Source organism: Pan troglodytes, chromosome 14 (genome assembly GCF_028858775.2).
Source record: "Pan troglodytes isolate AG18354 chromosome 14, NHGRI_mPanTro3-v2.0_pri, whole genome shotgun sequence".
In the NCBI taxonomy this organism is placed as follows: Eukaryota; Metazoa; Chordata; class Mammalia; order Primates; family Hominidae; genus Pan; species Pan troglodytes.
In genome coordinates, this window is record NC_072412.2 from 119911930 (window position 1) to 119939267 (window position 27338).

Genomic DNA, 27338 nt, shown 5'->3' on the forward strand with positions numbered 1-27338 from the left:
TATTTGTCCCCGTCACTTTGGTGGTGTCACATGGGATAGACTGTGGATGCCAAGAGATGAGCGTGTGTTTTGGAGGTGGACTGGACAGGACCGACAGACGGATAGGGTGTGGGAGGTAAGGGGACAGGAAGAATTAAGACTCCAGTGCTTGGCTTGAACAGATGGGTGGATTGTGGCACCATTATACACAAGGGAACATGAGGGTAGGACAGTATTGGGGGCAAAGTCGAGATTTCACTTAAGAACTTGATAAATTGAAGAAGAGCTAGAAGCAGCAAATTAGACGTTAATTACAGGCCTCATCTCCCTGCCCCTCCCATTTCCATCTCACTTTGTTTTAAATGTCCCCTTGCATAGGATCGGTCACTTTAGGGCTGTTTTGAGACATACCTTTTTGGGGCAGACACGTGGCTCCTGCCGGGGTGGGGAGAGGGGGGCATGTCCTGGCACCTCCCCGAGAGTCTGCTGCACAGCCAATGCTTCACAAAAGTTGGCTGAATGAATGAATGAATGTGGCTTAGAATCCACCATCCCTGATGGGAGCGATTCATTCATTCCAGGACTTGGCTGTAGAGTCTTCCTTGTTTTTGTGATTGCTGTTTCTATGTATTAAAAATTGAAACTTGGCCGGGTGTGGTGGCTCACACCTGTAATCCCAGCATTTTAGGAGGCTGAGGCGGGCAGATCATGAGGTCAAGAGATTGAGACCTTTCTGGCCAACATGGTGAAACCCCGTTTTTACTAAAAATACAAAAATTAGCTGGGCGTGGTAGCATGCGCCTGTAGTCCCAGCTACTTGGGAGGCTGAGGCAGGAGAATCGCTTGAACTCGGCAGGCGGAGGTTACAGTGAGCCGAGACCACGCCACTGCACTCCAGCCTGGCGACAAAGTGAGACTCCGTCTCAAAAAAAAAAAAAAAAAAGAAATTTTAGGCAATTCATGGCAGATTACCTTTTTCTTTTCTAAGCTTTTGGCCTCCAGTGGATTCTTTTGCACAGGTCTGAGAAGCAAGTGTTAAATGGAAATACTAATAAGCTCTTTCTGGCAAGGACTCTGGAGTTGTTGAGTTAGTCTGGTGCATCGGCCTTTAGAGCAGACAGGCCTGGGTTCAGCTCTGAGACTTCTGTTTACTTGTGTTCTGTTGCATGGTTGTGCGTATTCTGTCTGATAAATAACATACTTTTATGATGTGTAAAACACTTTCTTATTCAGGGTCTAACATACTTTTCCCGTGATCCATGTGGGTGATAGGGCAGACATTTTATAGGAAGAGGAAGGTGGGCAAGCGGAGTCTGGGGTCAGCCTCCCCACACATCCAGGTGGTCTCGCCCGGCTCCTGGCTGACAAGTTCAGGCTTTCCACAGAGCAGAGCAGAACCCTGGCTGATTTAAGATAATTTGCCCATTACAAAGAGCTGACCATTTACCTGAGCCAGTGTGCTGTACTCACCCTGAGCCAGAGTTCATGGTCAGCCCAGGGACCCCTGGGGGAGTGTTCTCTGTGGCAACTGTGTCTGCCACGAAATGTGGCATTTGTACCTGCATCAGCTCTTCCCTACAATCACTGTGCCTGGGGCAGGGCTCCTGGGACAATCGGCTCTTCCCTACAACCACAGACTGTCCCTGGGGAAGGGCTTCTGGGACAGGTGCCATTTCATCTATGATGTCAGGGTGTCAGGGGTCCTCAGTTCCAAGTGATGGATCCCTGGCCAGGGCTTCTCCTATGATTCCTGATTCATTCCTGGTCCTCAGAATTCCAGAGATGATGTGTCAGTTTTCAGGTACATCCAGGGATTCTTCCCAGCCTGTTGAGTCTGAGATCTTACAGACCCACAGAATAGACCCAGACCGTCTTCCCCCTTCCCATTTGTGTCCTTGTGTTGGTGGGATGTGGGGCCTGTCCACGTCAGCGCAAGTCCCTCTGAGGTGGGGCCTGTGGGGCCTCTAGCTTGCCTGGGCACCCACATCCAGGTCAGATCTGAGAGGTCGGGCATGAAAGCGAAGGACCAAGATAGAGTCTGTAGAAATGTTCATTCCCTAGTAGTTGGTGCCTTTTCTGAAATCAGCAGCGCCATATGGAGTCATTTTCTTTTTCTTTTCTTTTCTTTCTTTTTTTTTTTTTTTTTGAGGCAGAGTTTCGCTGTTGTTGCCCAGGCTGGAGTGCAGTGGCGCAATCTCGGCTCACTGCAACCTCCTCCTCCCGTGTTCAAGCAGTTTTCCTGCCTCAGCCTCCCGAGTAGCTGGGATTATAGGCGCGTGCCATCACGCCCGGCTAATTTTGTATTTTTTCAGTAGAGATGGGGTTTCCTTATGTTGGTCAGGCTGGTCTCGAATTCCCAATCTAAGGTGATCTGCCCGCCTTGGCCTCCCAGAGTGCTGAGATTACATGTGTGAGCCACCACGCCCGGCCCATGTGGAGTCATTTTCTAAACTACAATCCAGAGTTGTATGTCTTACCATTGGGATTTTATGGAGTATATATTGTAAGACATTACAGGAATCCATGTTATTTTAAAACTGTTGCTTGGAGAACGGAAAACGAAAAAGTTCTCAGAATATGCGATGTATCAAAATAAATATATGTTATTTAATGATTTAAGGCACCTACAAAAATATCATCTTGCAATATTTTAAGCCTCCCTTAAGAATCAGGAATTAGATGTCTACTATGTATGAAATTGTTGATACTTTCAAATTACTTGACCTGACAGTAATGGAATAAAAACTCCCCTGGAGACAGTGTGTAAATTTAAAAAGTAATGATATGGTTCCCGTATTTATTTTAAAGATTACATTCAAAACAAGTATTTAAAATACATCTTTCTTTAGGAGTTAAATACAATATTACAATTTTTGTGTTTTAGCTAGAAGAACCACACCTCTTTTGGAATATATTAAAAATAGAAAATTAGAAAAGCAGGTAGGTCTGGGCCTTTACCTGATGAACACCCTCCCTGCTTCTGCCATTCTCATCCAGGCAGTTTATACACACGCTCTTCCATGTCTTTAGAGAATTCGAGAAGAGAAGCGAGAAGAACGGAGGAGGAGAGAGTTAGAAAAGAAACGTTTGCGGGAAGAGGAAAAAAGAAGAAGAAGAGAAGAAGAAAGATGCAGAAAAAAAGAGACAGATAAACAGAAGAAAATTGCAGAGAAAGAAGTGAGGATTAAGGTAATTCTGAGGAAACATTTCCTTTTTCCAAAAATAGTTCTGCTGTAGTAATTACACTTTTTACATATCTTAGTTCTTTAGAATTTTGAAAACATTCTGAATTAATCTAATATTGTGTTGTTATTTTTTCCCATCTTTTCCATCTTTCTTTCCATCCTACAGCAGTGGTTATCACAGTGCGTCCTGAGCCCTGGGAGTCCTCAGGCTGCTGTTGGGTGCCTGTCCTCCTGGGTGTGCAGTGGGGAGCACACCCCACAGGAGCCCCATGCTGGCACACGTTGGGCTGCTGCTGACGCTCTTTTTTTTTTTTTTAACTTTCCAACTTTCATTTTCGGCTCAAGGCGTACATGTGCAGGTGTGTTACATGTTCATTGTCAGCTCAACGCGTACACGTGCAGGTGTGTTACGTGTTCATTTTCGACTCAAGGCATACACGTGCAGGTGTGTCACATGTTCATTTTCAGCTCAAGGCGTACACGTGCAGGTGTGTTATGTGTTCATTTTCGACTCAAGGCGTACACGTGCAGATGTGTCACGTGTTCATTTTCAGCTCAAGGCGTACACGTGCAGGTGTGTTACGTGTTCATTTTCGGCTCAAGGTGTACACGTGCAGGTGTGTTACGTGTTCATTTTCGACTCAAGGCATACACATGCAGGTGTGTCACATGTTCATTTTCAGCTCAAGTGCAGGTGTGTTATGTGTTCATTTCGACTCAAGGCGTACACGTGCAGGTGTGTTACGTGTTCATTTCGACTCAAGGCGTACACGTGCAGATGTGTCACATGTTCATTTTCAGCTCAAGGCGTACACGTGCAGGTGTGTTACGTGTTCATTTCAGCTCAAGGCGTACACGTGCAGGTGTGTTATGTGTTCATTTTCGACTCAAGGCGTACACGTGCAGATGTGTCACGTGTTCATTTTCAGCTCAAGGCGTACACGTGCAGGTGTGTTACGTGTTCATTTTCGGCTCAAGGCGTACATGTGCAGGTGTGTCACGTGTTCATTTTCGGCTCAAGGTTTACACGTGTAGGTGTGTTACATGTTCATTTTCGGCTCAAGGCGTACACGTGCAGGTGTGTTACGTGTTCATTTTCGGCTCAAGGTGTACACGTGCAGGTGTGTTACGTGTTCATTTTCGACTCAAGGCATACACATGCAGGTGTGTCACATGTTCATTTTCAGCTCAAGGCGTACACGTGCAGGTGTGTTATGTGTTCATTTTCGGCTCAAGGCGTACACGTGCAGGTGTGTTATGTGTTCATTTTCGACTCAAGGCGTACACGTGCAGGTGTGTTACGTGTTCATTTCGACTCAAGGCGTACACGTGCAGGTGTGTTACGTGTTCATTTCGACTCAAGGCGTACACGTGCAGGTGTGTTATGTGTTCATTTCGACTCAAGGCGTACACGTGCAGATGTGTCACATGTTCATTTTCAGCTCAAGGCGTACACGTGCAGGTGTGTTACGTGTTCATTTCAGCTCAAGGCGTACACGTGCAGGTGTTACGTGTTCATTTTCGGCTCAAGGCGTACATGTGCAGGTGTGTCACGTGTTCATTTTCGGCTCAAGGTTTACACGTGTAGGTGTGTTACATGTTCATTTTCGGCTCAAGGTTTACACGTGTAGGTGTGTTACATGTTCATTTTCGGCTCAAGGCGTACACGTGCAGGTGTGTTACGTGTTCATTTTCGGCTCAAGGTGTACACGTGCAGGTGTGTTACGTATTCATTTCGACTCAAGGCGTACACGTGCAGGTGTGTTACGTGTTCATTTTCGGCTCAAGACGTACACGTGCAGGTGTGCTACGTGTTCATTTTCGGCTCAAGGCGTACACGTGCAGGTGTGTTACGTGTTCATTTCGACTCAAGGCGTACACGTGCAGGTGTGTTATGTGTTCATTTTCGGCTCAAGGCGTACACGTGCAGGTGTGTTACGTGTTCATTTTCGGCTCAAGGCGTACATGTGCAGGTGTGTCACGTGTTCATTTTCGGCTCAAGGCGTACACGTGCAGGTGTGTTACGTGTTCATTTTCGGCTCAAGGCGTACATGTGCAGGTGTGTCACGTGTTCATTTTCGGCTCAAGGTTTACACGTGCAGGTGTGTTACGTGTTCATTTTCGGCTCAAGGCGTACACGTGCAGGTGTTACGTGTTCATTTCGACTCAAGGCGTACACGTGCAGGTGTGTTATGTGTTCATTTCGACTCAAGGCGTACACGTGCAGATGTGTCACATGTTCATTTTCAGCTCAAGGCGTACACGTGCAGGTGTGTTACGTGTTCATTTCAGCTCAAGGCGTACACGTGCAGGTGTTACGTGTTCATTTTCGGCTCAAGGCGTACATGTGCAGGTGTGTCACGTGTTCATTTTCGGCTCAAGGTTTACACGTGTAGGTGTGTTACATGTTCATTTTCGGCTCAAGGTTTACACGTGTAGGTGTGTTACATGTTCATTTTCGGCTCAAGGCGTACACGTGCAGGTGTGTTACGTGTTCATTTTCGGCTCAAGGTGTACACGTGCAGGTGTGTTACGTGTTCATTTTTGGCTCAAGGCGTACACGTGCAGGTGTGTTACGTGTTCATTTTCGGCTCAAGGTGTACACGTGCAGGTGTGTCACGTATTCATTTCGACTCAAGGCGTACACGTGCAGGTGTGTCACGTGTTCATTTTCGGCTCAAGGCGTACACGTGCAGGTGTGCTACGTGTTCATTTTCGGCTCAAGGCGTACACGTGCAGGTGTGTCACGTGTTCATTTTCGGCTCAAGGCGTACACGTGCAGGTGTGTTACGTGTTCATTTTCGGCTCAAGGCGTACACGTGCAGGTGTGTTACGTGTTCATTTCGACTCAAGGCGTACACGTGCAGGTGTGTTACGTGTTCATTTTCGGCTCAAGGCGTACACGTGCAGGTGTGTCACGTGTTCATTTTCGGCTCAAGGCGTACACGTGCAGGTGTGTCACGTGTTCATTTTCGGCTCAAGGCGTACACGTGCAGGTGTGTTACGTGTTCATTTTCGGCTCAAGGCGTACATGTGCAGGTGTGTCACGTGTTCATTTTCGGCTCAAGGTTTACACGTGCAGGTGTGTTACGTGTTCATTTTCGGCTCAAGGCGTACACGTGCAGGTGTGTTACGTGTTCATTTTCGGCTCAAGGCGTACATGTGCAGGTGTGTTACGTGTTCATTTTCGGCTCAAGGCGTACACGTGCAGGTCTGTCACATGGGTAAATCAAGTGTCACTGGGGTTTGGTGTGCAGATAATTTTGTTGCCCAGGTAATCAGCACAGTACCTGATGTTTTTCAGTCTTCACCCTCCTCCCATTCTCCACCCTCTACATTTTCCTTTAAAAAAAAGTTTTCCTCCCAGCACTTTGGGAGGCCGAGGCGGGCAGATCACGAGGTCAGGAGTTCGAGATCACCCTGACTAACATGGTGAAACCCTGTCTCTACTAAAAATACAAAAATTAGCCAGGCGTGGTGGCAGACACCTTAATCCCAGCTACTCAGGAGGCTGAGGCAGGAGAATCGCTTGAACCCAGGGAGCAGAGGTTGCAGTGAGCCGAGATCGCGCCATTGCACTCCAGCCTGGGCGACAGAGCAAGACTCCCTCTCAAAAAAAAAAAAAAAAAATTTCCTGGCCGGGTGGGGTGGCTGACACGTATAATCTCAGCACTTTGGGAGACCGAGGCAGGCGGATTACTTGAGTTCAGGAGTTTGAGACCAGCCTGGCCAATATGGGGAAACCCCATCTCTACTAAAAACACAAAAATGAGCCAGACGTGGTGGCGTGTGCCTGGAATCCCAGCTACTCAGGAGGCTGAGGCAGGAGAATCACTTGAACCCAGGAGGCGGAGGTTGCAGCGAGCCGGGATCGCGCCACTGCACTCCAGCCTGGGCGACAGAGCAAGACTCTGTCTTAAAAAAAAAAAAGTTTCCCTGATTAAAAAATACACATTTGAAAACCACTGGTTTTGCCTTTCTGTGTGAAGGCTGACTCAGAACTGGGTTTTATCATTTCTTTTGTGGTAGCACTAATGAGTTTCTGTATTTCTTGCTGAGTTTTTTCTGTGACTGATACATTCATTTATGATTGTGGTTTAATACATAGAGGGAGTTTTTCTCTGTGTGAAATGTGTTGGCCAGAATTGGGACCAGCCATTATCTCCTCAGTACTAAACCTAGATTTGAACCTAAGGTATCACTCATTACTTATTATTTATTGAATACCTTATATTCAATAAAATTGTACAATATGAGGAAAAAAATGAAATGTCAGGACTTGGGGAAAGAAGATAGCTTAGGGAAAGGGTGGGGAAGAGATCATTGAACCATAGATTTGTTTCTGATATGGTCAGCAGTCAAAAACAGAAAAGTTGGCTGGGTATGATGGCTCATTCCTATAATCTCAGGACTTTGGGAGACCAGGGCGGGTGGATTGCTCTAGCCCAGGAGGTCAAGACCAGCCTGGGCAACAGAGAGAGACCCTGTTTCTGTTTTTTGTAGAGATGGGGTTCCCACTGTATTGCCCAGGCTGGTCTTGTACTCTTGGACTCAAGTGATCTTCCTGCCTGACCCTCCCAAAGTTTGGGGATTACAGGCGTGAGCCACCGTGCCTGGCCTGGTTTAGCTTTTAATAAGTATCTGTGCTCAGTATGGGGGTCTTTCACTTCTAAATCATGTGGAAAATTGAAATTCTTTTAATGCCTGAAAAATGGAATCTGTGGAGAAATGCAAAAGAAGGTGTATCAACAGCTTAAAGAAAGACAGATGGCTCATGGCTATTTTGCTATTTTTTTGTTTGGTTTTGGTGGGGGGGGGGTTTGAGACAGGGTCTCAATGTGTCACCCAGGCTGGAGTGTAGTGGCGCAGTCACAGCTCACTGCAGCCTCTACCTCCCAGGCTCAAGTGATCCTCCCGCCTCAGCCTCCCATTACAGGGGTGCAACATCATACCTGAATAGCTAATTTTAAAAAAATTTGTAGAAGTGGGGGTCTCACTATGTTGTCCAGGCTGGTCTTGAACTCCTGGGCTGAAGTGATCCTCCCACTGCTGGGGTTAGAGGCATGAGCCACCGTGCGTAGCACTCATGGCTATTCTTAATAAAGAGAAATATGGTTTGGGAGGCCGAGGCGGGCGTATCACGAGGTCAGGTGATCGAGACCATCCTGGCTAACACGGTGAAACCCCCATGTCTACTAAAAATACAAAAAAATAGCTGGGCATGGTGGCACACGCCTGTAGTCCCAGCTACTCAGGAGGCTGAGGCAGGAGAATCGCTTGAACCTGGGAGGCAGAGGTTGCAGTGAGCTGAGATCACGCCACTGCACTCCAGCCTGGGCGACAGAGCGAGACTCCATCTCAAAAAGGCTGGACCGCGGTGGCTCACACCTGTAATCCTGGCACTTTGGGAGGCCGAGGTGGGCGGATCATTAGGTCAGGAGATCGAGACCATCCTGGCTAACACGGTGAAACCCTATCTCTACTAAAAATACAAAAAATTAGCTGGGCGTGGTGGCGGGAGCCTGTAGTCCCAGCTACTTGGAAGGCTGAGGCAGGAGAATGGCATGAACCCGGGAGGCAGAGCTTGCAGTGAGCCAAGATTGCGCCACTGCACTCCAGCCTGGGCGACAGAGCAAGACTCCATCTCAAAAAAAAAAAAAAGAAAAGAAATATGGCACACAGAACAGCTCAGCTGTTTAACGTTCCTCTGAGGATGCTAAGCAGTGAGCCACATGGGTGAACACACACAGGCGAGGGCTGGGAGGGAGCACAGCTGCCCATGCGCTCCGCTTGGCCTCCGGAAGCCTTGCAGGGCGTGGCAGAGCTGGCCTGCTCCCCAGCTCGTCTCCAGCAGCTCTGGCATGCTCCCCAGCTCGTCTCCAGCGGCTCTGGCCTGCTCCCCAGCTCGTCTCCAGCGGCCCTGGCGTGCTCCCCAGCTCGTCTCCAGCGGCTCTGGCCTGCTGGTTTCTCCTGAATGCACCAGCGGATTCCACCTCAGGACTCCGCACGTTTCCCTCCACAGGGACTTCCCCAGATGTGCCCGTGGCTCCTCCTTGGCATCTGGTCTTAGTTCCCGTCTTGGCTCTGCAGAGAGCCCTCCTGGACCCTCCTCTTCTGCGTCTCTGATGCTTTACTCTCCCTTCATGTCTGTTCTTAGCTTTTGATGCTACCTGAGGTTATCTTATTCCTTTGTTTCCTTTTTCATATTTTTGCCACTGTTCACAGCATTCCCCCTTGACCACCATTGCCTCAGGTGGTGCATCAGGCGCAAGTTCCTTCGAGGCAGGGGCACCTCTTGTCTCATTCACAGCCATTCCCTACTGCCTAGCACAGGGTCTTAGGCCCTGGTTCCTGCACACAGCTCCTCAGACCTCGGGAATCTGCAGTAATATGAGTGTCTTACATGCCAATGAGAGGACTAGGGGCTGGGGGCCCCAGGCAGCTTCAGGATGGGGACTAGTTGGCCAGAAAGCCAAGGCAGGACTAGAGGGTTGGGACTTTCAGTCCCACCCTAGCCTCCGAGAGGGCAGAGGGCCTAGAGAGAGGTCACCGGTGGCCAGTGACTGAATCAGTCACACCTACATCATGAAACCTTAATAATGCCTAAAGACAGGGCTTCTAGGGGCCAGGCACAGTGGCTCACGCCTGTAATCCCACCTCTTTGGGAGGCCAAGGCGGGTGGATCCCGAGGTCAGGAGTTTGAGACCAGCCTGGCTAATATGGTGAAACCCCGTCTCTACTAAAAATACAAAAATTAGCCAGGCATGGTGGCGCATGCCTGTAGTCCCAGTTACTCAGGACGCTGAGGCAGAAGAATCACTTGAACCCAGGAGGCGAAGGTACAGTGAGCCGAGATCGCGTCACTGCAGTCTAGCTTGGGTGACAGAGCAAGACTCCATCTCAAAAAAAAAAAAAAATAGACGGGCCTTCCGGGTTGGTGAGCACATCAAGGTGCTGGGAGGGTTACTGCATGGAAGCTCCAAGCACCACTACACCATACCCCATACCCACCTTGTGCATTTCTTCCGTTTGGCTGTTCTGGGTTGTATCCTTTATGATTAGCCAGTAATCGAGAAGACAGTGCCTTTCTGAGTTCTGTGAGCCATTTCAGCAACTTACCAAATCTGAGGAGAGGCCATCGGGAACCCCTGAATTTATTGCTGACTGGTCAGAAGTACCGGTGACACACTGGGACTTGGAACTGTCATCTGAAAGGGGGGCAGTCTTGTGGGACTGAGCCCTTGACCCGTGGGTTCTGGTGCTAACTCCAGGTCGATGGTCTCAGAGTTGAGTTGAATGTGGAGCACGCAGCTGGTGTCGGAGAGGTGGTATTGAAAAAGACGTGCAGTGTCAGAAATGTAAGAACAGTTCCTAGGCACACAGAATATTTGTTGAATGGGTGGATGGAGATTTGCACTTCCTATGGCTCACATTTATTACAGACATGTTACTGTTGCAATTTTTATAAAAGATGGGCAGTTACCAGAAAGGAAATGTTTAAGTTCCCAGATTCCACATAGGCAGAATAAGAGGATGTTCACAGCTGACACGGGGCCCACGCTTGATGAGAAGCGGCTTCCAGTGCTCCACCTTGCATGATGCGTTGTGTTCCCAAGTGAACACGTGTGATTGAATGCATCTGTGTATGGTCTTGCTATGCTGCAATTATGAGTGAGAACAGAATCTCAGATGTACACCTTCCATTTCTGTTCTACAAATGATCTGTCTGTGGTGCTTCCATTTTTTTTTTTTCTCCCTTTTCTCAAGTTAGCTGAGGTGCTTTAGTTTCAAAAACTATACAGAGAGCCAGGGAGAAAGGCCAGGGGCATACAGGGCAGATGAAATATGTCGTGGCGACTTGTTCATTAATTCTGTTTCAGGAAAGAGAATAATCAGTGTTTTGAAAACTATAAACTATTCTAAAAATCATCAGTAGGAAGCAGCCTTTTAAAAAAATTTTTTTCCTTATTACAAAACTAATACTTGTCTATTTCAGGAAAACTAGACCCTATAGATGAAAGGAAATAAAGTCATTTCAGTTCTGCCATCTAGAAATAATCACTATTGGCCGGGCATGGTGGCTCATGCCTGTAATCCCAGCACTTTGGGAGGCCAACGCTGGGGGATCACAGGTCAGGAGTTCAAGACCAGCCTGGCCAACATGGTGAAATCCCGTCTCTACTAAAAATACAAAAATTAGCCAGGCACGGTGGCAGGAGCCTGTAATCCCAGCTACTTGGGAGGCTGAGGCAGGAGAATTGCTTGAACCAGGGTGGCAGAGGTTGCAGTTAGCTGAGATCAAGCCATTGCACCCCAGCCTGGGTGACAGAGTGAGACATCGTCTCAAAAAAAACAACAAACAAAAACTACAAAAGTTAGCCAGGTGTGGTGGCATGCCCCTGTAGTCCTGGCTATTCAGGAGGCTGAGGCAGTAGAGTCGCTTGAACCCAGGAGACGGAGGTTGCAGTGAGCCGAGATTGCGCCACTGCACTCCAACCTGGACGACAGAGCGAGACTCCATCTCAAAAAAGGAAATAATCACTATTAATACAGTGCTGCAGAGCCCTTTAGGTGGTGGTGTGTGTGTGAACATAAATAGAAGTGGGGGCTGGGCATGGTGGCTCACGCCCGTAATCCCAGCACTTTGGGAGGCCAGGGTGGGTGGATTGCCTGAGGTCAGGGGTTTGAGATCAGCCTGGCCAGCATACTGAAACCCCGTCTCTACTAAAAATACAAAAAATTAGCTGAGCGTGGTGGTGGGTGCCTGTAATCCCAGCTACTTGGGAGGCTGAGACAGGAGAATCACTTGAACCCGGGAGGAGGAGGTTGCAGTGAGCCAAGATCGTGCCATTGCACTCCAGCCTGGGCAACAAGAGTGAAACTCCATCTCAAAAAAAAAAAAAAAAAAAAAAAATTAGACGGGTGTGGTGGCGCATGCCTGTCGTCCCAACTACTCAGGAGGTGCAGGCAGGAGAATCACTTGAACCTTGGAGGCGGAGGCTGCAGTGAGCCGGGAGTGCGCCATGGCACTTCAGCCTGGGCGACAGAGCGAGACTCTGTCTCAAAAGAGAAAAGTGTAAGTGAGATTGTGGTGCACGTTCTGTTTTTTAGCCCTTTATTCATTACGTGAACATCTTCGCATCACATTAACCTACCTTACTTTTCATGACTAAAAAATATTTCATTCACTGAATGTTCCACCACGTATTAAACCAAAAACCTCATTTTTGGACCTTTAGCTTTAATTCTTTGCTGTGCAAACATTTGGCTTCAATATTGGGGTATATTTGTAATTATTTATTTAACAGCTTCTTTTAAAATATGCTCTCGAGGTGATACTTTACTAACATTGTAATTTCTCAGCTTCTTAAGAAACCAGAAAAGGGAGAGGAACCAATCACAGAGAAACCAAAGGAAAGAGGAGAGGAGATTGATACTGGAGGTGGCAAGCAGGAATCCTGTGCCCCCGGTGCAGTCGTAAAAGCCAGGCCCGTGGAAGGCTCGCTGGAGGAGCCCCAGGAGACGTGAGCGTGCTTTCATTGTTATGACCACGTCAGCTCCCAGTCATGGTGACGTAGGCTTTGTCAATACGAGTATGCCTATTTCACACTGTTCTTGGAATCCAAGACTTTCCAGGGTGTGCGAGTACACGTTAGCCTTCATTTCCCATCAGCATGGCAGGAACGTAGTGAACTCGTCTTGTCCGCAGTCTCAAGTCTGTCTTCAGATCGGGGGATTTCTTCCTGTTGTTTGCTTTGCTTTTGCCTCCATGTCCTCCTTTTACTCCTGAGCTGCCTCCTGGATTCCTGCTGTTGCATGTCAGGTCTTCAGGATCTGTCTTCCCAGTCTTTCTTTGTTTTTTGTTTTTTATTTTTCTCTGTGTTTGTGATATCTTGCCCTTTGCTCTTTTATCCCCCTTGCAATTTATCTACAGAATTGCATATTTGGGAACCCCCCCTTTTAGGTCTGGCAGATCTTTTGTGATAGAGAAACAGAATTTTAAGTGCTGTGATCCTTTGGTTGAAGCTGTCCCTGGCTCCTCTGGCTGTGGATCTTGACCAGCAGCTTTGGCTGTGCACTGTGGGTCCTCCCTTTTTCTTTTCCTTTGCTGCATATGACAGTGCAGCTCTATGGAGGGAGCTCATCTGCGAAACGGACAGACACAGCATTATCTGCCCGGTGGGCCAGAGAGACCAGCCAGATGCCAGTCAGGAGGGATCCTGTCCCTCTTGCTCCTGGCATCCACCATCCTCAGGGCCCCAGGCACCTGGGCTTACCTTCCCCTCCGGGACTCCTGCCCACTCACTGCCTCTCACCACCCACAGTCTCCTGGTGCCCAGGGCCACTTGGCTCACAGGGGATGATGGACGTGGATTTTAGGTGGGAAGACTAATGGGATTAGGCTGCCGGCTTCCCAGAGCCATAGTCGTAGGTGTGATTTCTCACTGCCTTTCGTTCAGAGTTGATGAAGTATTTTTTCTACTTCTTGGGAGTTTTGGTTTATTGCTTTGTTTATAAAATTTATATATGATTATCAAATCCATGATTGTGAAGCACTGTGATGATGTTACCAGTGTTGTTACTGTGACAGTTCATGACACAGCAGGACCTACTGCCACGTGTCTGCTGTGAATTCATACTTGGTTACAGATCCTTATGGTCCCCAACAGCCCTGGCAAATGAGCGAAGCAGCCATTTATTTACTATTCATTTAATATTCTGATACATGCATAAAGATAATTAATCTGCCATTATTAAATGTCAGTTAATTTTACTCTGCACATCATGATGGATGTGCACCTGGGCTCCCAGGACAGCCACTGGACCACTTTAGTCTCAGTCATTTTATCTGTAGAAAAGAAGGTTTATTTTATTTTGTTTTATTTTATTATTTTATTTTATTTTAATTTTATTTTTGAGACAAAGTCTTGCCCTGTCGCCCAGGCTGGAGTGCAGTGGCACGATCTCGGCTCACTGCAACCTCCGCCTCCCAGGTTTAAGCAATTCTGCTTCAGCCTCCCGAGTAGCTGGGATTACAGGCACCCGCCACCATGCCCGGCTAATTTTTGTTTTTTTTTGTTTTTTTGAAACGGAGTTTTCCTCTTGCCCAGGTTGGAGTGCAATGGTGCAATCTCAGCTCACCACAACCTCTGCCTCCTGGGTTCGTGCAATTCTCCTGCCTCAGCCTCCTGAGTAGCTGGAATTACAGGCATGCCCCTCCATGCCTGGCTAATTTTGTATTTTAAGTAAAGACAGGGTTTCTCCATGTTGGTCAGGCTGGTCTCGAACTCCTGATTTTAGGAGATCCGCCTGCCTTGGTCTCCCAAAGTGCTGGGATTACAGGTGTGAGCCGCTGTGCCTGGCCTAATTTTTGTATTTGTAGTAGAGACAGGATTTCATCATGTTGGCCAGGCTGCTCTCAATCTCCTGACCTCAAATGATCTGCCTGCCCCTGGTGTCCCAGAGTGCTGGGATTACAGGCACATGGCCACCACACCTGGCTAATTTTTGTATTTTCAGTAGAGAGGGGGCTTCACCATGTTGACCAGGCTGGTCTCCAACTCCTGGCCTCAGGTGATCCCACCCACCTTGGCGTCCCAAAGTGCTGGGATTTACAGGCGTGAGACACCATGCCTGGTCAAAAGAAGGTATTTACTTTGGAGGGTTATTGAGAATTAGAAAATATGTATAAAAAGTACCTTAGCATGGCCAGGCACGGTGGCTCACACCTGTAATCCCAGCACTTTGGGAGGCCAAGATGGGCAGATCATAAGGTCAGGAGATCGAGACCATCCTAACTAACACAGTGAAACCCCGTCTCTACTGAAAATACAAAAAAATTTAGCCGGGCGTGGTCGCGGGCACCTGTAGTCCCAGCTACTTGGGAGGCTGAGGCAGGAGGATGGCGTGAACCCGGGAGGCGGAGCTTTCAGTGAGCTGAGATCGCGCCATTTTACTCCAGCCTGGGCAACAGAGCGAGACTCCATCTCAGAAAAAAAAAAAAAAAAAGTACCTTAGTATAAGGCATATTGCCTATCTGTCACTCAACTGAAATGACAGATACTGTTACTATGATTTATTCCTCTTTGTAGTGGTTTTTATCAACGCCTGCTGTGTGCCCATCGCAGTGCAGCCTCAGCAGTGCAGCGCTGAGCACTTCGCATGGGTCCCTGTTGTCTGGGAACCTGTGGTCTAGAAAGGAGGGTGGGCAGCCAACCGGCGGTTTACTGCAGTTGCTGATCATTTGTGTTGAATCATAGGTCACACAGCGGCAGTGATAAAGAGCACAGGGATGTGGAGAGATCTCAAGAACAAGAATCTGAAGCACAAAGACACCATGTGGATGACGGCAGGAGGCACAGAGCTCACCACGGGCCTGAACGGCTTTCCAGAAGGAGTGAGGATGAGCAGAGATGGGGGAAAGGACCTGGCCAAGACAGAGGGAAGAAGGGGAGCCAGGACAGCGGGGCTCCAGGGGAGGCCATGGAGAGACTGGGAAGAGCGCAGAGGTGTGACGACAGTCCAGCACCCAGAAAAGAGCGACTGGCAAACAAGGTTTTTATTAAACCCAAAAAGAAAAATGTGTCTGGCTGTCTTAAGGTCCAGGCTGCATGCTGACCATGTCACCTCCACTTGGCCTTGTGTCTTGGGGAACGCAGTGCTTTGAGCATTTTCAAGAGCAGTTTTTCCTGAAAGTCAGATCCCAGAGTGAGACTAGTCATCATCTTTTCTCAGATAATCAAATTATTTTTCACCAGGAAAAAGAAAGATTTTATTTAGTATAAAACTAGCACGTTTATATGATTCACTTGAGAATAAGATTATTAAATTTACCCTTGAGACAGGAAGGAAAGTTTTAATGATATTTCATGGAGGTTTCTTCCACATTATTAACAACATTCTGATTATTGGTGAATATTCCCATGGCTCACAAACACCTGTAAGTTAGATCTGCACGGACGGTGAGCACAGGACTGTGGTTACCCCCTTAGCCAAGCAAACAACTTTTTTTTTTCAGGAGCTAATTTTTGTTCAGGTTGCATTTTCCCAGCGCAGCACTACAGATGGCATCACCTTTCTGACAGCACCAGGCCCCACCCTGGCCTCCCAGCAAACTGAGGGCTGCCTAGGGTTCCAGTCCCCACTCACCTCCCTCCCCATGTCTAACCCCTGGCAGCCACTGTCTGTTCTCTGCCTCTGTGATTTTGTGATTTCAAGAATGCTTGATAAATGGAAACACACAGTATGTGAGCTTTGAGAGTGGCTTTCTTCACTCAGTCTAATTCCTTTCAGATCCTTCCAGGTTGTTGTGTGTATGAACGATGTTCACTTTGAAACTGTTTCAGTGTAGCTGGGCATGGTGGCTCACACCTATAATCCCAGCACTTTGGGAGGCTGAGGCGGGTGGATCACCTGAGGTCAGGAGTTCGAGACCAGCCTGGCCAACATGGCGAAACCCTGTCTCTACTAAAAATACAAAAAATAGCTGGGCGTGGTGGCGCGCCTGTAATCCCAGCTACTCAGGAGGCTGAGGCAGGAGAATTGCTTGAACCTGGGAGGCAGAGGTTGCAGTGAGCCAAGATGATGCCATTGCACTCCAGCCTAGGCAAGAAAAGCAAAATTACCTCTAAAAAAAAAAAGTTTCAGTGAAGTCAAGGCTGAAAGCCAGAGGAGAGCCTTCTTGTCTTCACCCTTGAATGAACACCTCTAGAATACTCCAGTTTTCTGGGGTTGCCTGGACCTTGGGGTGCACAAAGTACAGCCATGTGTCTTTTTGATAGGGCGTTGCTCATAGGAGTCCTCAGTCTTCAGTTGGCTTATTTTAGCAGTGGTGAATGGCCTGGTGTTTCCCCCGACCTGAGGTGGAGGAGCATTTGCTCCTGTGTTTAGCCGCACAGTGCTGTGGTGGGAATGAGGCGCTGTGTGCAGGAGCTACTTTCCTGGGAGCCTGGCATTTGTCATGTACTTCTAAGGTCAGGCTCCATGCTCCATCTGTGTATACAGGTATTGCCCTGGTAAGAAGCAGAATTGTCGGCCCGGTGCGGTGGCTCATGCCTATAATGCCAGCACTTTGGGAGGCCAAGGTGGGTGGAACACCTGAGGTCAGGAGTTCGAGACCAGCCTGGCCAACATAGTGAAACCCCATCTCTACTGAAAATACAAAAATTAAGCGGGCATGGTGACACATGCCTGTAATCCCAGCTACTCAGGAGGCTGAGGCAGAAGCATCACTTGAACCCAGGAGGCAGAGGTTGCAGCGAGCCCAGATTGCGCCATTGCACTCCAGCCTAGGCAACAAGAGTGTAACTTTGTCTCAGAAAAAAAAACAAACAGAGCTATGCGTGCTGGCTCCAGGCAGCCTGTCCAGGGGCCTGCTGAGCCTGTTCCCACCCCTCCCATTGGTCAGGTTCATACCAAGGAAAAGAAAATTAAGTTAAACCCCCTGGTGGTAAGCAGATGTGGGCTTCCACACACAGTCCAGGAGGAGGTAGAGGTGAGCTGGTGAATCCTGGAGAAGGAGCGCATGAGATGTACCCACATGGTCGTCCTTGCAGCCCACACTTGGGCTCCTGGTGGCTGTTGGAGGCTAAGGCTGCAGCTCTGCAGGGAGAATAGGCAGGGAGCGGGAGGCGCATGGAGCAGGAGGCTTACGGAAGCTGGAAGCCGCCTTCCTCCTCTGCCACCCCCCTCCTCTGCCACCCCTTCAGTGCTGGGGCAGGGCTGGTGGCCCCATCAGGAGGAATTGTGCTGCTGTCGCTGCTGACACTAGCCTTCAGGGCCACTCTATGCTTCCCTGGCTGTTGCCTTCTTCAGGCCCTCAACAGCTGCCCTTCATGGACTTCATGGGTCATTTTTATTGCTTCGCCTCCAGGAGTTTAATAAAATGATGGGGTGATGTTTTCTAAAAAGGGACCAGTTCAGTCTCCCTGCTGGTACATGCTAGGCAGGGATAAGCCCCATGGAAATTGCTTACTACTCACGTTAATAAGTTTTAGTTGGCAGATCTGAAACCATCTGTGAGGGTCCACATCTCATTTTGTTCACTTCCCAACTCAGAGGGGGACGTCATGATTGTACTGTTCCCACAGATTACATGTTCTTGTTTGAGCAATAACATTTGCCCAGATAACCAGTGTTTACATGGCTTTTTTAATTGCCTTAGAATGCCTGGTTTCTGAGATAGTGCTGTGAAAAAAGGGCTGATTTTTAGCTGCCTGGCTGATTTTCTTTGGACAATTCATATCATCAAGTTCTAGAAATATAGGGAGATATTGACCCTTCTGTGTTGCCACCTCTTGGAAGAGTAACATGCCCTCTTATCCTGGCAGGACCGGCCAGCCTTGCAGCTGTATGATCCAGGAGCTCGCTTCCGAGCGCGAGAGTGTGGCGGAAACAGGAGGATCTGCAAGGCAGAAGGTTCGGGGACTGGTCCTGAGAAGAGGGAAGAGGCAGAGTGAGTCACTGCATGCACCTGGCCTCCATGGACGAGCGAGGGCATCCCAGAAACGTGTAAATGACCCCGAGTGTGACTGGGAAGGAGAACTTACTCCTTACCAGGAAACTGGAAGCTAAAAATACAGAGGGTGACGTAGAAACACGCAGAAACCATTCTAAAGAAAGTAGTGATCTTGTATTAAACTGAGCAGAATTCTCACAGATTTTACCATTCCTGTTATAAACTAGTATTTGTTGTTTAGCCAAAACAGAAAATGATTTCCACTGGACAGTAGAAAAATATGTGTAAAATAGGGAAGAAAGTTAGTATTGGATCAGTGTGAGTCCTGAAGCACTTTCAGTGCTGTGAGAACGACATCCACTTTGGGTTTCATTCATTTGTAAGCAGAGGAGCTGTCAGTCACTCCTGCTTCTCGGTGGCCTCTGAGCCATGGTGTCGAGTGAAGAGTAGTTCTTGTTCGTTACAACCTTTGTGAGTCAGCCATGCCTGCAAAGCGTGCTGTGTTTTAGTCCTGGTAGGAATATTTATCAGAGTTCACACTATATAAAACCCACCAGCTTCAACTATTGCCCTTTCAACAGTTTTGCCGCTGACCGGATAAAAACGGTTTCAGTCTTTGGATGGATGTGTTTGTGGTTTGTAACCATTACGGTTTAAACCATGGTTTAAGAATTTGCCCAAATAACAGAAATTTTGTTTGGGAAGGGATAAACTAGATATAGCATATAGAGCCTGTTTTTGAGTTTTAGATACTTTATTTGTAAATAACTTAAAATAGCTTTCTGAAACCGTGCATTCTGTAGTTTCTTCCTTTCAGTGAAATTGCTAAATGTCAATGTATTTTTGGCACTGCGATTTTAACCATTTATTAAATTAAAATTTTGTTAAAGAAGTACTGAAATATTCTTTGAATCTGTGTCAGGGAAATTCTGATTTGTTAGTTCAAATGCCTGACAGCATAATCATACAGATCTTCTCTTGTCTTGGTTTGGATGACACTGAGCAGCTGTCAGAAACGTGCAAAAAATTCCAAAAGGTAAGGCCTTAAAATATTTTACTGGTAAATATTACACAGACTTTCAAAAGGACAGAGAATGACTTGGAAAATCTTTTTTTTTTTTTTTTCTTGGAGATGGAGTCTCGCTCTGTCACCCATGCTGGAGTGCAGTGGCGTGATCTCAGCTCACCGAAACTCACGCCTCCTGGGTTCAAGCAATTCTCCTACCTCAGCTTCCAGAGTAGCTGGGATTACAGGTGTGCGCCACCACACCTGGCTAATTTTTCTTAAACAAACACTGTCTACATCTGCCCTATCAGAGCAAGAGAGAAAGACAAAACACTAGGTTATGACAAGCAAAGTCACCCACCCACTCTTTAAAAAAAAAAAAAATTCAGGGCCAGGCATGGTGGTTCACACCTGTAATACCAGCACTTTGGGAGGTCGAGGAGGGCGGATCACGAGGTCAGGAGATCGAGACTATCCTGGCTAACACGGTGAAACCCTGTCTCTACTAAAAATAAAAAAAATAAAATTAGCCGGGTGTGGTGGCGGGCGCCTGTAGTCCCAGCTACTCAGGAGACTGAGGCAGGAGAATGAACCTGGGAGGCGGAGCTTACAGTGAGCCAAGATCGCGTCACTGCACTCCAGCCTGGGCAAAAGTGCAAGACTCCGTCTCAAAAAAAAAAAGAATACTAAACACAATTCAGAAGAGCCACCCAGAGGGAGACAACAATGTCACAACTACTTGTGCCACACACACAGGCTGTGCTCTTGTCTATTGGTTCTACTTGACATCAAAGGGAGGCTAGTTGTTTCATCAATGAACCACAGCTGCAGGTGGATTTCCGCACCAGGATGAATGAAGACTCAAACATCACCTTCCATTTCCAAGTGTTCTTTGGCCGTTGTGTGGTCATGAACAGCGTGAGAATGGGGCCTGGAAGCCTGAGATGAAATCCAAAAATATGCCCTTTCAGAATGGCAAAGAATTTGACCTGAGCATCTTGGTGCTGGACAATAAGTACCAGGTAATGGTCGATGGCCAATGCTTTTAGAGCTTTGACCATCGAATCCCGCCTGAGTCTGTGAAGATGGTGCAAGTGTGGAGAGATGTCTCCCTGACCAAAGTGAGTGCCTGCAATTGAGGGTGATAACCAGACTTCCTGTTGACAAAGGAATCCGTTTCTGTGTGACCATGGGATTCCCAGAGCCAGCTAACAGCATAATTCCTCCTGACTTCAACCCTTACTCTTGCTCATTAAAACTTTGCCAAACTTAAAACAAACAAAAAACACTGGATTTTAAAAACACACACGCCCATGCTTCTTCACAAGGGGAATATCTTATCTGTAAAATAAAGCCATATTCCCACTGGAAAGTCGGTGATCATTAAGAATTTCTAGATTGCTTAAATAACAGTACCTTGCATTTATGAAGTTCTTTATGTTTCTCAGGCAGAATATTGATAGCTGATAAAACTGATGAGAGTCCATTATATTACCCTCTCTTCCTTGAATGTTTAAAATTTCTAGTAATAATGCATTAAAAAGAAAATTCATCTCGGATGGGGATGTATTTTCCCAGTTGGTTTATCTATCAGTGGATGAGTTGAATACCTTTTACTAATAGAATAAGATAGTGTTGGACAATTCTACTCCAGTTTTTAATTTTATTAATATAACTACTGAGAAATCTTGCTCACACAGTAAAAAGGAAGAGAGGAGTTTTGTTAGGTTAACACCACTTAATTCTTTAATTTCTGGCCGGGCGTGATGGCTCATGCCTGTAATCCCAGCACTTTGGGAGGCTGAGGCAGGCTAATCACTTGAGGTCAGGAGTTCAACACCAGCCTGGTCAACATGGTGAAACCCTGTCTCTACTAAAAATACAAAAAGACTATCTGGGCATGGTGGTACACGCCTGTAACCCCAGCTCCTGGGAAGGCTGAGGCAGGAGAACGACTTAAACCGGGGAGACAGAGGTTGCAATGAGCCGAGATTGTGCCACTGCACTCCCGCCTGGGTGACATAGTGAGACTCCATCTCAAAAAAAAATTGTTTTCTTTCAAGTTATATTGCAAAATGTTCAGTTATCTATAATCAGTATTACTTCTAATGGTCTACCATCTCATAATTCTTTCAATTTTATTGAAAGCTAACGATCGGGAATCACTTAACTTTTAAAAGGATTTATTATTCAATCACTAAAATCATCCAGTTTCTCTGTTTGTGAGAAGTAAATATAAAAGGTTTCCCAGGACTTACCAGCTAACTATTAATTACACCTGTTGCTTTTCCACTCTTGGAGAGAAACAGCTCAATCTGACATATTCAGAAAGGTTTGGGGGATTAGCAGTGATTTCAGCACATCTTTGTCAGTGCAATATTTTTATAAAGTGTTCAATGCATATTTGCCAAAGCCTTGGATTGCAGATTTAATTCATCCAATTTCTGGAAAATGCAGTAAAGTCAAGATTGAAATTATATAGAGCAAATAGTCTGTTTCTCATTACCTAATTTAAATAATACAATATAATGTTTAGCTACATGTATGAGTTATTGGTGAGGTCAGCCGTGTGATAATGGGAGTTCTATTTCTTCAGTAAATATGTGTATGAATATGTAAAACTCTAGCATGAGGCTTTTGGGAATATTGAAAAGATTTTTAAAATTATAATTTTGTTTTACAACATGATCAAGTGTTTTACATGTATTTAAGAAAACATTAAAGTATATGCTGCTGAAAACTAATTGCATTTAGCATTTAGTTTATAACTTTTCTAACTAATGGAAGGTGGAAATAAATTTTTTTTTTTTTGAGACAGGGTCTTACTCTGTTGCCCAGGCTGGAGTGCAGTGGCACAGTCTCGGCTCACTGCAACCTCCACCTCCCAGGTTCAAATGATCCTCCTGCCTCAGCCTCCTGAGCAGCTGGGACTACAGGCGTGCGCCACCACGCCTGGCTAAATTTTTTGTATTTTTAGTAGAGACGGGGTTTCCCCATGTTGGCCAGGCTGGTCTTGAACTCCTGACCTTAGGTGATAACACCCACCTTGGCCTCCCAAAGTGCTGGGATTAACAGGCGTGAGCCACTGTGCCTGGCCAGAAATAAAATATTTAATTGGATAAAGAATGACTGCAACTGGGAAACATTTGGTAGAAACAGGTTTTAACTATCTTAATGATTACTGCACACTTTATTAGGATGAAACCACATAAAAACTTACCCTTAGGTTTTATAGGATGTATTTTGGAAATAGCCCCATTAGCAAATTGCTTAAACTTTGATATATGTTCCTTGTTCATTCTGTGTCTGTGAGTCATGTTTATGGAGCTGGGGTCTTGCTGTGTTGCCCAGGCTGGAGGCCATTGGCAATTTACAGGTGTGATCATAGTGCACTGCAGCCTCAAACTCCTGGCCTCAAGCAGTCCTCCCACCTCAGCCTCTCAAGTGCATGTTTTTGCCTTTCTGAAAATCATACTTTAAGCCTATCCCCTTACCTGTTTCCCCAAACTGTCTCTCAAATCTTTTATTCTTATTGGGTCCTGATACTCATCCTATGAAGTAAGTATTCTCTATTAATGGTCAGAGTTCTTGTTACTGTAATTAAATCAGTATAAAATAATGGCATCTAACATTGATTCTGTTCAGTGTGCTAGCACTAAGTGCTCTGAACACTTCATGCTGTCTTATGCCAAAACAAGCTTATAAGGTGGGTACTATCGTTCTACTGCATGCAAACATATGAGAAAGTAGCCTTGCCCAAGTTCACATTCAAGCATGTGCACGCGCACACAGTAAGTTATAGAGGCAAATTCTAACGTAGGTTGGTCTGACTTCACAGCCAAAGCTCTCAGCGACTGTGCCTGCCATTCCCAGAACAGGAGAAAGTATGTTTTCAACCAGCATTAAAGCTGTAGGTCTCTAGCGTTGCCAGTGCCTTACCTCAGCTTTAGTGATGGCAGGTGGTAGAAGTCCTTGCTCGGAGAGGGAGCCTGGCTGCACACCTGGTACACAATGCTGGGCAGGAGAGACCATGGGCTCTCTCTGCAGTTCTGCAACCACAAGCAGTATCCAGGGCCAGGCTGGTTTCTATGCTCACCACTCCTGCTTTTTTTTTTCTTCAACCAGCAGAGCAGGTGACCATAGTTCTTGGGCAGCCTGCTTGAAACAAAGTGCCCTCTGCTGCTCTTTTCATGAGAGTGTAGCAGGATTGATTGAGGCTGGCTTTGCACTTACACGGTAAACTGGCCATATGAGAACTTAGCTGCTCTGCCGGCCAGCACCAGGCTCCCAGTTGCCTTTCACTCGCTCACTGGTGCTCAGCTAGCATTGATTGAGTGCCTGCAATGCAGCAGTCAGTGCCCGTCTGCCACCCTTGGCAGCTGTGTGGACCTAGACTGCCCTTCAGCAAAGTCTGCTGCTCTGCCTGAGAGGAAAGGAAGAGCCCCATGCCCACCAGCAAAGGCTTCTGGGGCCTGGGCATCCTCTCCTCCCTCCAAAACTGGGGCTAGTGAATGGTTTAAAAAAAAATTAAGAAAATATTAATGGACTTGATTCTAATTTTTATATTTGATTTTTATTTTTCAGTCCTATTTAAAAAAATGTCTAAAACTCGGAAATAAGGCAAAAAAGAGTGATTGCATGGCTGTGTCATGTCTGACAAGCTCCGATTATTTAACAGTTGACCCACATTTGTGCCCACACTGTGACATCACATGTTTCCTTACGGATTTTTGCCCAGTAGAGATGTGAGTGATTTCTATATCATGGCCTCAAAGGTGGCAGTTGTGCTTCCCTGTAGGATCCTAACCACTTTTGTTTCTAACTGGCCATTTGACTCCACTTTTTCTAGTGGCTGCACGTACTCAGCTTTATGAACCTTCTGAACTAGCTTCATCCTCTGGATTCCCTCATGAATGAGTTAAATAAATCCTCTGAGATTGAGACCGTCCTGGCCAACATGGTGAAACCCTATCTCTACCAAAAATACAAAAATTAGCTGGGCGTGGTGGCAAGTGCCTGTAGTCCCAGCTACTCATGAGGCTGAGGCAGGAGAATCGCTTGAACCCGGGAGGTGGAGGTTGCAGTGAGTAGAGATCGCACCACTGCACTCCAGCCTGGCGACAGAGCAAGACTCCGTCTCAAAAAAAAATACAAAATAAAATAAATCCTCTGATATGTGTTCACTTTATATTCGTGTGAGTCATGTGTTTAACTTTTGAGAACTATACTTTGACATTCCCCAAAGCCCAGCAACAGAGCTAGATACTCAGGAGGAATTCCATTTTGTCATACTTCCCATTAAGTAACTTATTTTAGTTCCCATTATTTTGCATTATTATAAATTAAGTAGAAACAGCAGAATAATTTGTCCTTTTTTATTATAAAGTAGCTAAGTTGATTATATTAGATCTAAATTATAAGCTGGACTGCTTTTATTATTTCTCTTACAGGAAGCACTTAATAATTTATTTCTAATTTTTATTATGTTCCTTGTAATACATATTAATGCAGCAATTTGAATGGAAAAATTAAGTCTGACTTTCTGACAGAAAGCCAGTCTGATTTTGGCTGCTTCATTTGACAACATGATTCTGTGTAGGTTTTGAATATGTGCAGATACTCAGCACTGTTATTCTTTATCCACAGAAGACAAATGACAAAGTCCAGTGCCATCTCAGCTAATGAGTTTGCAGCTCCTCAAAGGCTGTCAGGCTGCCACTTTCTACTGCAATTGTAGTTCACCTGCCTCTACCCATTCCCTGATTCAAGTCTGGTCCCTGGAACATAGTATAGGTTGAGAAAACATCAAAATAAACTGTTGAGAAGTATATGTTCAATAGATCCTTAAGTGAAATTTTGAAAGTCCATAAGGGTCTGGTTTTAGTACAGGATTTTATGAGAGTTATTTCTGCTTTCTTTGGTTACTTTAAAGTTTAGTGCAATATACTGGGAACCTTTCAAAAGGCCAAATTGGGAGTTTATTTGCATTATTCATCTTGAACTATTTAATATTCTATAACTACAATAGCTTTTTTAACATGATTTCAATTCAGAATAATAGCAGAGGGTGTTTTGGTTTTTGTTATTTCGTCACCAAGAGTTGCCTTCTGCTAGAGTTTTGTTCAGTGTTCAATTGGGATAGGTCTCTTGGGATCATCAACTCATTCTGACACTTCAGGAAAAAACAACTGAAGCAGCCATTCAAATTAGGTCCTGCAGCCACAACGAACCTGTTTCATATTAAGAGTCAGGATCTCAAAAAGTTCTCAATCAGTAAATCTTTGCTATTCAGAGAAAATAAAAGAATCTCTCATTTCTGCATTTAACATTTACAGTTTACAAACTGTTTTCATTGGCATTTTTAAAAGCTTGTAACTAGGTGGATACTTTTTAAAGAAATCTATTAAATTTAATGAATCAATTTTGCTGCAAAAACAAAACTTAGAAAAATCCTAAAATATTTAATATTGATATTTGAATCCTAGAAATCAGAATCATTCCGGAAATTAACACAGGATCCTAAATTTTGCATGAAAGGGAGGTAGAGCCAGGCGCTGTGGCTCACGCCTGTAATCCCAGCACTTTGGGAGGCTGAGACGGGCGGATCACGAGGTCAGGAGATCGAGACCATCCTGGCTAACACGGTGAAACCCCGTCTCTACTAAAAAAATACAAAAAAATTAGCCGGGCATGGTGGCGGGAGCCTGTAGTCCCAGCTACTCGGGAGACTGAGGCAGGAGAATGGCATGAACCCGGGAGGCGGAGCTTGCAGTGAGCCAAGATCGCGCCACTGCACTCTAGCCTGGGCGACAGAGCGAGACTCTGTCTCAAAAAAAAGAAAAGAAAAGAAAAGAAAAAAATGTAAACACAATATAGCAACTTTTGTGATACAGCAAAAGCAATGCTAAAGGGGGAGTTTATGGCTATAAATACATCAAAAACCAAGAAAATCTCAAATTAACAACCTAACTTTACAACTTAATGAACTATAAAAAGAAAAACTAAATCCAAAGCTGGCAAAAAGAAGGAAATAATAAAGATTAAAGCCAAGATAAATGAAATAGAAAATAGAAAACGATAGAGAAAATCAATGAAACCAAAAATTGGTTCTTTGAAAATGTCAAAGCATTATTCACAATATCTTGAATAGGGAAGCTAGCCAAGTGTCCATCAACAGGTGAGTGGATAAGCAAAATGTGGCATATCCATACAATGGGGTAGTATTCAGTGTTAAAAAGGAAGGAAATTCCACAATGTGCTACAACATGGATGAACCTTGAGGATGTTCTGCTAAGTAAAATAAGTCAGTCACAAGACAAATACTGTATGATTCCACTCTTATGAGTAGTCAGACTCAGAGACACAGGAAGTAGGATGGTGACTGCCAGAAAGTAGAAGGTAGAGGGGAACCGAGAGTTAACATGTAATGCATAGTTTGTTTTTCAAGATGAAAGAGGTACAGAGATGGATGGTGGTGTTATGAATATACTTACCACCACTGAACTGTACACGTAAAGATAGTTAAGACGGTAAATTCTATGGATTTTATTTTTATTTTTTTGAGACAGAGTCTCACTCTGTCCCCCAGGCTGGAGTGCAGTGGCGCGATCTCGCTGTAACCTCCGCCTCCCAGGTTCTATGGGATTCTCCTGCCTCAGCCTCCCTAGTAGCTGGGGTTACACGCGCCCGCCACCACGCCTGGCTAATATTG

General features: G+C 46.0%; 2 protein-coding genes across 19 annotated transcripts in view; both read left to right on the forward strand.

Annotated features, from left to right (window-relative positions):
• The window catches only part of UPF3A (UPF3A regulator of nonsense mediated mRNA decay), a 34259-nt gene extending 14746 nt beyond the window's left edge, over nt 1-19513 (forward strand). For 12 of the 18 annotated variants that reach the window (XM_016925634.4, XM_016925632.4, XM_063792395.1 and 9 more), the window contains 5 exons: nt 2864-2919; nt 3010-3168; nt 12528-12688; nt 15425-15719; nt 18494-19513. In XM_016925634.4, coding sequence (XP_016781123.4) covers nt 2864-2919; nt 3010-3168; nt 12528-12688; nt 15425-15719; nt 18494-18622 — 800 coding nt within the window. In that variant the 3' untranslated portion in view covers nt 18623-19513. Of the gene's footprint in view, nt 1-2863; nt 2920-2976; nt 3169-12527; nt 12689-15424; nt 15720-18493 lie in introns of all 18 variants that reach the window. The other 6 variants (XR_010150594.1, XR_010150595.1, XR_010150597.1 and 3 more) reach the window with 6 other exon arrangements.
• Nucleotides 19514-19606: 93 nt separating this feature from the next.
• Nucleotides 19607-22371, forward strand: CLC (Charcot-Leyden crystal galectin). The gene is given in 2 exon segments (XM_054665646.2): nt 19607-20540; nt 20543-22371. Coding segments are annotated over 2 exon segments (411 nt in total). The 5' UTR covers nt 19607-20353; the 3' UTR covers nt 20767-22371.
• The last annotated feature ends 4967 nt before the right edge of the window (nt 22372-27338 follow it).